Raw genomic sequence first — 12,124 nt, 5'->3', positions numbered from 1 at the left:
AGAGAGGAAGAAACAGCAGTAAACCCTTTGTCTTTGGGGAGGACCACTGTCTGGGGGCACAGAGATGAAAATGGCGGTCACCCCTCTGTGGCGGGACCCCCAGGGGTGTGTGGGCTGTGACCTCATGGAGAGACCATCCCATAAACTATCGCCAACTCATGGTGCTGTATTGTTTAGGGTTCTGTTCCCTTGCTGTAGATCATAGACTGGCAAAGTTGTCATGAACCTCAAAACCCAGATCGAGTATGTTGTGTGGTCCTTGCTCAGTAACCTGGGATTGGAAGAGGTTGCTTGCTGGGAACCCCCGACCCCAGCTGTTCGTGGTGGCCCCACTGGTGGGCAGGGCCTTGCCTGAACTTTCAGGGTCATGAGGTTGGAGATGCCACCACCAGGGTGGACCCCAGGCTGCCTGTGGCCTTTGGGGGAGGGAGGGGCCACGCTCTCCGGGACACAGGGCGCTCTGAGGGACTCATCCTTCATACCCCTGTTTAGCGATTCTCAAATTGAAAGAAAAGTCTGAAAACCGACTGAAATGATCCACGTTTTGATGCTTCTTTGTTTATAACTTAAGCCAGTCCTGCCCGTAGTCATGGCACGGATTGTCTCCACAACCCAGAGAAGGAAACAGAGCGTCCTGGCCACGGGCCACCCGCAGGTGCGGCTCAGAGCCCAGGGGGCCGCAGGGTCGTGGCGGGCCTGGCTGTGCGGGGTGGGCCTGCTGTGCGGGGTGGGCCTGGCTCACCCCGCACAGACCTGCTTTGTTCCTACCGTGGGCAGAGCCAGGGGCCGTGTGATCCTGGGGGCCCCGAGCCCCCACGCGTGACACTTACTGGCTGCCATAGGGCTGGACTCCTGTCCCTCGAGGGGAGCACGTCCCTGCGGGACACAAACACGCGTTCATGAGCACATCTGAGCTATTAAACACTGGAGTCCGATGCGGAGCTTTGTGCGGCTCTATCAGAACGGCTTTGTTTTCTCCTTAAACAATTAATTTGTGGCTCTTTGGAGTGTGCAGCAGAGTCCCATCTGTTGATTCTGTTATTTAACTTGATAAAAGAGAGCCATCGAGTGTGGAAAACCGGATCGTCAACCTGGGAGCATTTATGCCGAGGCGGGTGCTTAGCAGCAGCAGCAGGGAACAGAACCCTAAACAATACAGCACCATGAGTTGGCGATAGTTTATGGGATGGTCTCTCCGTGAGGTCACAGCCCACACACCCCTGCGGGTCTGCGGGACTGGGGGCTTCCGCACCGCGTGCCCCGGTGTCTCCACAGCCAGTTTCCGAATCCGGGTGAGAGCCTGTGAGAGCAGGGTGTCCTGTGCACGAGGTCAGGGAGCCCCGCCTTCTCGGCGAGGCCCCGGGAAGCACACTCAGCCCCGGCCTTTCAAGCAGCACTCCAGAGCCACAAGAGGCTCATTTTCACATCGATCGCGGCTCGGCTGACGGGAAGAGGTGTGCACGCTGCGAGCCGGCCTTTTCCAAAGCCGCTTCGAGGGCCTCGCGCCAGCTTTCTCCTTCCTGCGTTAGCCCGGGAAACCTCCACCGGGGTGAGGCGAGGGTCTGCCAGCCCAGGGGCGGACCCGAGGCCCTGGGTTTGTGAAAGCTCCGAGGAGACCGCCGGGAGGCCTGAGAAGGGCTCAGGGCGGAGGGCCGGGGGCGGCTGTCCCAGACGGACAGGCTGGTCAGGTTAGAGATGGCCACAGGCCGAGGTCTGTCAGCAGAGGAGACAAGGGGAACTGCTTGACCCCAGAGGCCGGAGGGGCTGGGTGGCTACCGTTTGGGGTGCGGGCCTCGTGAAAGACTGAAGAACATAGACGGGTGGGTCTCGAACGCTTCGACGGGGGTGCAGAAGGGGAAGCCTTTTGGCCCCGCAGCCTTGTGGGGTCACGTCTCCGGGCCCCTTGCCTGCTCACCCGCTCGGCGCCCCAGAAGCAGGTGTTGGCTGGGGCCTTGGAAGGCGTGCGGATGTGAGTGGGACCGCGCACCCTGCCCCCGACCCACCGAGGAAGCAAGAACGCAAGCGAACGTGGCACTGTGCCCTCGGGGTCAGAGGAGGGGCTCCCGCTAAAGACGCGCTTTGGGGCAGTGTTCACAGATGTCGTCTGTGTTTCGGAAGCAGCGCGTGACATGCGTGGTTTTCCTAACAGAGACAACTTTTCTTCCATTCCTTTCCGGCCGTGTGGGCCTGAGAGTTACTAACTGAGCAGGGGACCGCGGCCAGCGAATTTCTCCTCTGGGACGGCTAGGAAGCCATCCCCAAACCAGCCTTGTCTCTGCGCACCCGTGTGCGCGGAGGGGGGCAGCGTCCGTCTCAGGGGACACCCAAGCAGCTCACGTCCCCGGAGCAACCGCCGTGACCAGCGCTGCCGTGACCTCGCGGGGCCAGTCTGGCGGAACAGCCCGCGTGCGCGTGGAGGGAGCGAGGCGGTGACCTCGGCCTTCCGAGGCCGTCACTCTGCGCGGCCCGGACGGTCGGTGCTGCGAGGGTGATGCAGCCGGACTGTGAAACGGGTGCGCTTTTTGGAAAAGCTCGGACGCTGGGCTTTTGCGGCACGTTCTACCGGAGCCTAAGGGGAGGTAAACGATGGTTTGCGGGTGACAGGAGTCCCTCTCCCTCTCTTCCCCCCACCCTGCCTGTCTCCACGTCACCCCTGTGCCACTCACAGGCCCCTCCGCACCCCTGTCTCCACCTGCTCCGTTCCTGTCCTCTTCCTGGTCCGAGTTGGTGGCAAAGTCCACCGCATAGCGGACAGAGGGCTTGCAGCTTCCTTTCTCATGGAAATTCTCCTTCGCTGTGTCCCTCTTGCCTTTAATATCCTTACTTTTGGATAATAATTATAGCTTCGGACATAGGTTTTTTTTTTTTTAATTTTTTTTTTCAACGTTTATTTATTTTTGGGATAGAGAGAGACAGAGCATGAACGGGGGAGGGGCAGAGAGAGAGGGAGACACAGAATCGGAAACAGGCTCCAGGCTCCGAGCCATCAGCCCGGAGCCTGACGCGGGGCTCGAACTCACGGACCGCGAGATCGTGACCTGGCTGAAGTCAGACGCTTAACCGACTGTGCCACCCAGGCGCCCCCGGACATAGGTTTTGAAGTTGTGTGGGACTCACCTGTGGGTCACTCGGTCACTCACCGAACACACGTTCATTGGGGTCAGCGAGGTGGCTCGGGCACTGGCCCTCCCGGTCCCTCCCACACAGATGCTCCCAGGTGCCGACCTGCTCTGCTCGGGGCCCCGCTGACTTTGGAGTAGGTCTCCGGCCGTGGCAAAGCATTGGAGCCATTCCTCTGGAAGACCCCGACCTCCCCTTGGGCCAGAATACCACGTCCAGGCGAGAGGGGCACTGCCCACTCCTCTCTGCCTCCTGCCGGACACAGGGGAGCCGCGCTGTCCCCACCAGCATTCCACAGCCTGGCCTCTTCCACGTAATCCCGTTGTAAGGTGGGCGTGCCCCATCACAAGCCTGCCTTCATCAGAGAGCTGCAGGGGCTCGGATTCTAGAATCATCTGGTGAGGATGACCCATCATGTCCACAGGGGTGACATCAGCTCCTTGTTCACCCACACAGACCAGCAGCAGAATCTGCACGTGCAGGTGTGGGAGCTTGGCGGGGGACGGAGGGGACAGAAACCCGTCACCGGGGTGAAAACATGTCACAGCCAAGCTCACGGCCTCCAAACTGAGTGTTTTAAAACCCTTTGTTCCTGCAAAGTGAGATCCAGGATGTCACAAACAGGTAGAAAATGAGTTTTCTCTGCAGCTTGTCAACTCTGGGAATCACTGTCCATGAAAAATTTAGAAGGACTCAGAAATGATTCGCCGTTTATAGGAAAATAGTCTTCAGTTGCAGCAGAGTTCCAGAAGGTGCCCTTAGACCTCATGTGGCAGCCTCTGCTGGGGGAACAGGAAGGCAGGCCAGGACACGGCAGGTTTCTGACACCCCTGGCGCCTTCGAGTGACCCTTTGCACCCTAGGCCCTCCCTGCACGTGCTGTCCCGGCCTCCCGATGCTGTACCCACTGAGCAGGCTCCAGGTCACGGTCTCCGAGGCTCCGTTGCCCGGCACTTACCAGGTCTTTCCGTCCCCGTGAGACTCTCTGAGCAAACGGCCAAAACTTGGCTAACCTCAGGATTTCTGCCTTTGCTGCCGGGGGGTGGGCTTGCTGGGAGTGGACATTCCCAGCCTCGTCTGCACACCCAGGCAGCCACACTCCCAGGTGTCCGGGGACGTTGACTCGTGGCCTCCTGATCCCGGCCGTGGCGGCCACTCTGTATGGTAACGCGGCTTGAGAGGGTGGGAGACCCGGCCTGGGTGTCCCTGGTGAGAGGAGGGGACAGGAGAATGGGATCCCCGTGACCGCCCACCTTTGCCTCCTCTGTGCGCGGCCACGCTGACTGCCCAGCTTGCCGGCACGGCAGGGGGGTTCCCAGGAACTTGGGTCTCCGTCTCCGCCTTCCGGCCCCTGAGCTGGGGGTTGAGAACCCGAGGGCAGCCGCTCAGCCTTGCCCTTTCCGCACAGTCCTCACAGCAGGGCTCGTCCTTCTGTGGTGACCTTGTTAAGGCCCATAGGGACGGGGTGAGGGGCTCCTCGGGGCGGGCGGCACGATGAAGGGCAGAGGGACGGAAGGAGTGACCTCCTGTTCCAGGCCGTCACAGCCGCTCCCCCGTCACTCTGCCGAGGCTGGGACCCCACCTGTTGTCAGCCTCTGGAGTCCGTGCCTCTCCTGCTTGCATCCGTCTGTCCGTCGGCACCCCGGACCGGCAGCCCCTGCTGACTCACCACGGGGCAGCAGTCAAGGGGAAGCCCCACTTTCCCGGGGAGGGGCGGGGTCTCCCTTCGAGGCGTTAGTTCACCGGAAGCAGACTCTGAAAACCAACGTGCTCTCCCAGCCTCATTTAGAACCATGTACGACAGGCCAGAGTCTGTCATTTTTATTATCTCAACCATCAATTGCACTTTTCTCCTTATTTTATTGTCAGATATTTAGGGGAGCCCGATGCCACTTAAATTGACAAACCAAGTCTGCCCTCCCTGATGGGTTATTTTGTAACCTGGGAAACGGCTCACCTGGTCTGTTTTCCTTACATGTAAAACGAGATGATCGCCCCTGCTTTGCTCGAGCGTCGGGGAGATAATTTCAAGATGGTGCTTGTGGGGAGACCGTGTGCAAGGTGGAAATAACACCCATTATTCTCCATAAGACACTGCTGTTTGCACGTGATGAACTATCTGCTCTCGGAGGTGAGAACATTCAAACGCGGAAATGAGGTCGCCAGACTGTGGCAAACACAGACAACGGAGCCGCCGTGACAGCAGGGGTGTCTGTCCCCTGACACCCACATGTACAGGCTTCTCGGGAGTGGAGGCCACTGGGGGGAGACACCTGTGTGTAGGCACGGCTCCCCCGCCGTGGGCCTCTATTGAACCCGACTCACGGCTGACGTCCAGCATGCTGCAGGCTGAGGCCGGCGTGCGTAGTGGGTCGGTGATGTGCATCTTCTTCCTGTACGGCCAGTGGTCTGCCATAGCCAGAGGACTCAGGACGTCTCGCGGTCCCCTTCAACCTTGTGGCACCCTGGGGGAGACGTGGGTGAGTTAGGGGTCCCTCGGCCTACGAGGAGACTTCCCACGTAATTCCAAATCCACCAGAGAGGGTGTGTTCCAAAGGAACCGTCCATCAGAGGTCGTTACTGGCTTTCAGAATAGAAACGGTTAATTATCTCTCCTGCCCTCTTCCTTGGGGTTAATCCATTTTCCAGAGTTGGCCCTTCTCCCCAGCAGGAACCCCAAAGACTGTTCTCACCATCCCCCCCAAGGTCACTTCTCTTTCCTTGAGATATACCCCCAAGAGTTCCCAGCATGGAGATGACTCTTCAAGTCCCCAGACCGGAAGACACTCAGGAGGTTAGTTTATTTTGTAGATGGAGAGACTCAGAGCAAGAGAGGTCAATACTTACTGAGTTGGAACTAGACTGAATGTAGAATTTTCCTGTGGATGAGGAGATACTGATACGTTTCTCATATCTTTTTGATAAGTTAGGCACTTTTGACTTGTCTGCAGTTCATTTTAATAATTTAAAAAAAGAACAGTTTTTTGAATGTTTTTAAAAAAGCCTAGCGCTTCATCTAATATGTGTAGCGTCTGCTGAATGGAGGGCAGAGCTCCCAGCAGGCCTGCTGCCCCATCCTGTGCCCTGAGAGCTGCCTTTGATCTGGGGCCGAAACCTCGGTTTTTTCCAAGGGGTTAAATGACCGCCACTGCTCGCCTTCCGAGCGTCCTCCTCAGGTCACCCTGACGGACGTATAATTGCTCACCTCAGTTGCCCCGCACCTCCCCCACCAGCACCAGGGCTGTGCGGACTCCACACAAGCAGCAAATAACTGCGTGTCAGTTGACAGACGTGGCGATTTTCAGCAGACACCTTTCCTCCGTCCGTCCTTCCAGGCCCACTCGCCTCTCAGCCTGGCCGGGAGGAAAATCGAACCGCAGGCCATTTGAGAGCACTTCAAATCGAGGAGCTGGGCATGATTAATAGGCAGATAGCCCTGAAAGTTCTGAGCACCCACCTCCCTCCGTGGGCGAAACACAGCACGGGCCCGGGGGCCTCGGTGCCTCTGATATCACGGCTGGTACATTTCCCTCCATAAACTCGTTCTCTCTGACACCCCGGGGAGTGTTTTATGACATCAGCGGAGTCTGTGGAGAGGCCCAGAGCAGGGAGTCCGTGAACCTGTCAGAGCAGACCCCACAAGTGGCCCACGGGGAGCCGCAGAGCAAGCATTTCCACGGCGGAACGGCCCAGACGCCGACCCGATCACGCGTGAGAGTCCACGGTGCCGCGGGCGGCTGCAAACCCAGGACTGTTAGAAGATGCAGACTCTGTGGGAGCACGTGTCCCGCAGAGTCTGGGGTCTGGGGCTGTGATGCGGGGCTTTTAAATGATCTCCCGGCCTCAGAGAGCCAGTCACAGGGAGCCGTGCAAATCCATTACCTCCAAAGCCAGATTCCAGAAGCTGATTTTCACCAAGATCAACTATTTTCAACTATTTTCATGTTGTGTTGAGATAATGAGGGAGTAAACCTCAGTAAGGCAACTTGCATTTGAGATTAGCTGGGCAAACCCCAGCCCACGGTCAGGTCTCCTAGCACACTTTCCACGGTGTGTGTGTTATTCTCACGCAGAGAAGTCAGCGATGCACATCCTGGTTCACGAGTGCTGTGACCTTCTGCTGTGACCTTCCACCACAGGGAGGCATGGAGTCCGTCATGCACAATGAGACCCGATCTCGTCTCCCTGCACAGCCCCTTCAGGCCTGGCTCCGTCCCCTCATCTCTAGCCACAAAGCCAGGCTCAGTGCCGTAACTAAACAGGTGGAGTCCCGGGCCATCACCGAAGAGCGGGACTCTGCTCCAAGTCAGAGTCTTTCTGCCCCTCAGGCCTGCTTTGGGCTGGGTCTCTACGGGGACACAGGAGGGTGGGCTCAGCTCACTCTGTGGCCTCCCTCGCGCAACAAGGAGCATGGGTCTGGGGCCCCGCCTGGCGGCTCTGGGAGCCCCTTTAACGCTGTTCCCTGAGGGCTCAGAAGCAGTGCAGGTGGGCGACCTGCTTCCGTCTCCTGGCTCCTTGGGACACCCACCGTCCGTGGGTCCTCCTGTCCTCCACGGTCCCCCTGACACAGGCCCACTCGTGTCTCTGGCCCATCTAGACATCCCCCCGCCCACACCCAGACTTGGCTGCACGCTCTCTCCCAACCCTGTTTCCTCCGCTGCTGGTGGGAGAGGAGTTGGGGGCTCCAGACCCGCTTCTCAGAGGCCTCCTGGACGAGCCCTCTCCCGTCTCGAGCACAGTTGGTGGGTGGCCGGATCGAGGGGCCATGGGCTGCAGCCCAGATGGGGATCCCTGGGGTCTGGGGTCTTGTTACAGGCAGGGGCCCCTGGGATGTGTGTGGGGGACAGGGTATCCGGAAAGTGTGCCCGTGATCTAGCTGAATCGCCCACACTTGCTTCTTGGTTAGTTCCAGCAGAGGAAGACAACATGGCTGAGGTAGCCAGATGTTTAGATCATGAGTCTTTGCGCACAGATGGTCTCCACGGAGTAGAGCGGGGAGTGCGCAGCCGTGGGAGGAAGTGTGGATGGAAGGGGCTTTGACGTTGACGCTGGTGAATCAGGCATCATTAACGTGAGGACGCGTCATCCCCGCGTACGACATAAAACACTGACGGAAGTGGTCCTGTGATTTCAGGGTGAGAAACCCACCCTCCTGAGACATTCGGTAAACTGAGTCCTGCTTGTCTCCCCTTCGCTTTCCCGGGCAGCGCCTCACTTTCTGCTGTGTTTTGCTGCCGCGTCTGTCATTTCCCCCATTTAGCCGCTCCCTCTGCGTGGACATGAGGCCCCGCCGCCTTCCGTGCCGTGGGGCTGGGGGTGCGGGTGGCCGCACAGGCCTGCGTGGACCCGCAGAGACCTGGGTGCCCAGGCTCCCCACTGCTCCTCACACCTGGACGAGAAACGGGCCTTGGGCGGCAATCCCTACGGGTTCTGGAGATGTCGGTGCGGCCCTGGGCTCTGCTTATCTCCATGAGCGACGATAAAATGTGTCCACTGCCCGTGAGCTTGGAATGTTCTTGACTCAGGTTTGGTTTCCCAGTTCAATGAAAGCTTGATGGTTCCTCCCCAGGGCCGATCTGGAGGTGGACCCATATTGGGGGTTGCCGGGCCCTCACGCGTGTCCCCTGCTGGTGGTCACGGCTGCCCCGGGGCCCGGTGGTCAGCGCTGACCTCCTCTGGGCTCTGGGACAGATTGCCCGCAGGACCCGGGTCTGTGGCCCCAAGGGTTCCAGGTGTAGACGCCCGCTGCGGACAGATGCAGGGCCCCACGAGGGGTCCCCGCCCGTGTGGCCCCTTCCCGCGGCCTCCTTGCCGGAATCGGCGGCAGAGGAAGCCAGAGTCTGCAGCAGGGTAAGGAAGGTGGGGTGGAGGTAGGTGGCCCCACCTGGCCTCCCAGCTCCGCCCTTCCCTTCCCCGCCCTGCGAGCACAGGGACCTTCCCTGCCCCTGCTGTGCATGTGTGTGCACATACACGTGCACGCACACACGTGTGAAGTGGTGCTGTTTCTACCCCTTCCTCCCTTCCCCAGGGAACGATTAGCCAGGGCCTTCCTAACTTCGGGACAGACAGCAGCCCCGGGGTCCTGACCTTCAAGCCCCTTCCAGGATGAATCTGTTAGGTTGGCCTGTGGTTAGATGGCTTGGGATTTTTAAAATTCATAGTATTAAAACAGTGGTTAGTCTCGCTGTGTTTCACTGCACCTGTTTCCCGCTTGCAAATGTCTGAGGGTTGAGTGGACATTTTAGAAGAAGGTGAAATCTAATCTCTGTTCTTGTATCCAGAATCTGTGTTTTTGCCATTTTCCCCCTCCCTCACCGCAAACAGCTACTTTTCAAAGTGCTGTGTGGGTCGTGTACTGTGGTGACCTGGGGTGTGACCGTCGTGGGCCCCGCCCGTCCCCTGGTCAGGATGGGGGCCAAGGGTGGCCCATCGTGGCCACTAGCCCCCAAAGCCTAAGAAAGCCTGGTTCTTCGGCCCCATGTTGACCCTTTTCCTCGTCAAGGAGGAAAAGTCTGTCAGGCCCCACCCCCCGCGGCCTGGTCCATCAGCTGTGGCCAGTAGTGCTGTGGCCGGTGCACAGGCTCCGATGGAGTTGCCAGGGAGCTCAGCGTCGTTGGAGGGACTTGGTCACAAGGCCCCGTCAGGGCCTGTGCCAGCACGGCCTTTCTGCGGGAGGTCCACCGTGTGCAGCCAGTTTGAACGTCCGAGGCCACTTTTTGTCCCTGTTTTTCCAAATTGGTGTGACAGATGGGATGCTAATGCAATTGTTTTGGTCCAACAGATAAAAGCAGAGAGCGCGGCCGAGCGCCCTGTCCTCCCGGCCTGATGCTGCACGCGGACAGGAAGAGCCGGGCCGGGGACGGAGAAGACAAGGTTGGTCTCTGGACTCTGCTTGTGCTCTGCAGGCCTGAACCCCGGGGTCGGGGCACCGGGCCCAGAGCACCCCTCGGGTCCTACCCCTCACCCCTTCTGTCGTTCGCTGACGCTTTGGGGTCTGCTCTGTGAAGCGGAGTCAAATCCAGCGAGAACGTAGATTCCAGATCGCGGACGAGAGGGGTGGGTGCCCCGGGCTTTGGTAAAAGCCGCCAGGCCTTCCCCTCGGGTCCTGGCTCCAGGCCTCGCAAGGCCGGGGCTCCGTGTGGTGACCTGGGCTTCCCGGGTGTGCCGCGCCCGCTTTCGGGAGAGGGCCACAGACGCCACGGGGCTGCAGGGCCACAGACACCACAGGGCAAAGCCAGAGCCTGTTTCCAGATGTTTAAAATTCGTGTACGTCAAGCCCCACACACATCGGTTTTTTCTCCACACTTTCTAGTCTCAGGCCCTTCTCTCTGCCTCTCTGCCAAGTGGCATTTTAAGGATTGACCGTGGATGTGCTCGGCACATTTACCTTCCCACGAAAGACCCGAGGGATTAGCTTTTATCGCTGTCTTTGAAAATCACAAATTTCATTCGCTCCAAGCTGTCAGGTATCTCGGAGGCCTGTGGTCGCCCCAGGGTCTTGTGAACGTTCTGACTTCACCTCCACGGGTGCGTCTCTGCTCCCGCCGGCCCCGCGAACCCTCCTGTACCCACCGGCTGTCCTGCCGGTTCCCCCCTTAGGGACGGTCGGGGGCACCATCATGGACACGGGCGCCTCTTCTCATCCTTAGGGCCGGCGCTAAATGGTGTAAGTGGGTCACGAATGTTAGTGCAGATGACACCTTTGCTCCCTGATGCAGGATTTCTCTGGAAGAGATCAGCATCTGTGCCAGTATTCCATGTTTATTAAACAAATACCCTTTCTAGTGCCTTAACTACTTCACCACCGGGCTCCACACCTCTAATTCAGTTTCATTACTTTAGCATGGAAAGGGAGTTTTATGCCATGATTAGCCATTTTTATCACCAACAGGAAATCATAACTGGTGCGTGCAACAAGAAGGAGACCCTGGTAATTAGCAGTAGAGAATCCCACCATTGCCAAATTTGAACGTTAGTCCCCATCACAAATCACGCCGCGCCAGATCTGCGTGAGTAATTAGCTGGGGTAATCTAGTACTCAGAGGCTCTCATTGGGTTTCTACTGTTCAATTAGCTCCATAATGAAAATCTCCCCTCGTTTTTCTAATTGGATTAGTAATGGAAACTGTGGTCTCAATATATATATATATATATATATATTTTTAACACCACTGTCTGAGTCCTTCCTGTTACACTCATTATTTATCCTGACCTTTTTTTTCCCCCTCACAGGAAGGAAAGGCATCTTCTACTCCCCAAAAAGTCTAGAAGAAATTATTCTTAAACTGTAGAACTTAAGGATAATTATATAAATTAAGCCTCATGTATTCAGTGAAATTTTCTGTGTGGGTGAGCAAAGGGTCGCAGGGGGCCCCCAGCAGGGAAGCACACGTGCGAAAGAGGCGTCCTGACCCCTTCGCTCCTGGGCGTTAGGTCTGTTGGAGACGTGCCTTGCCCTCTGCCCTCACCCGGAGGCCACGCAGGGACTCTTCCGGGGGAAAATTTTCATCCCACGACTTGTGTCCTTCCTCTTGGCCGGCTCTGCTCGGCCAGCTATTCACCCCCGACCACGTGGGCCATTCTGTCCCCAGCTCATGGGTGGGCAGATGGCAACAGGGTCAGCCACGCAGATGCCACGTTTCTGTGCATGGGACTTACTGGGCCCGGGCTTTGGAGACACTGGGATTCTCTCGGCTTTTTGTCTGGATCTCGTGTTCCCGTGCCCCCAGGATCTAGCGTTTGCCTTTCCAGCTCCTGTGTGTGAAGGGAGGCTGATGCGACGTACAGGGGGTGCAGCCCTCAGGGCCCCGGATCAGCGCGTGGACTTCCGTGCCCGCGCCCTCCCCGCTAGCCGGCTCTGCATGTGCAGCGCTGACCTCCCGGCCCCGTCACCCACTTGGGCCGCTGATCACCTCACCTACAGTGTCTCATCCCATAAGGTCCTGGCACGAACAGTGGTGGGAATAGAGATCCCGGAATTTTAGGATGGCCTTCTTCTTCAATCC

At 58.2% G+C, this 12,124-nt stretch overlaps 1 protein-coding gene across 1 annotated transcript in view; it reads left to right on the top strand.

Annotated features, from left to right (window-relative positions):
- TCERG1L (transcription elongation regulator 1 like) overlaps window positions 1-12,124 on the top strand; it is a 197,750-nt gene that overhangs the window by 116,651 nt on the left and 68,975 nt on the right. Inside the window, exon 5 of the mRNA XM_047072758.1 lies at window positions 9,901-9,992. Coding sequence (XP_046928714.1) covers window positions 9,901-9,992 — 92 coding nt within the window. The remainder of the gene's footprint in view (window positions 1-9,900; window positions 9,993-12,124) is intronic.

This window comes from Lynx rufus, unplaced genomic scaffold (assembly GCF_022079265.1).
Source record: "Lynx rufus isolate CCGP_SWC_20201006 ecotype Redwood Valley unplaced genomic scaffold, mLynRuf1.p SCAF_11, whole genome shotgun sequence".
In the NCBI taxonomy this organism is placed as follows: Eukaryota; Metazoa; Chordata; class Mammalia; order Carnivora; family Felidae; genus Lynx; species Lynx rufus.
Note: the sequence above shows the minus strand (reverse complement) of the source record. Positions and strands in the feature narration are given on the sequence as shown.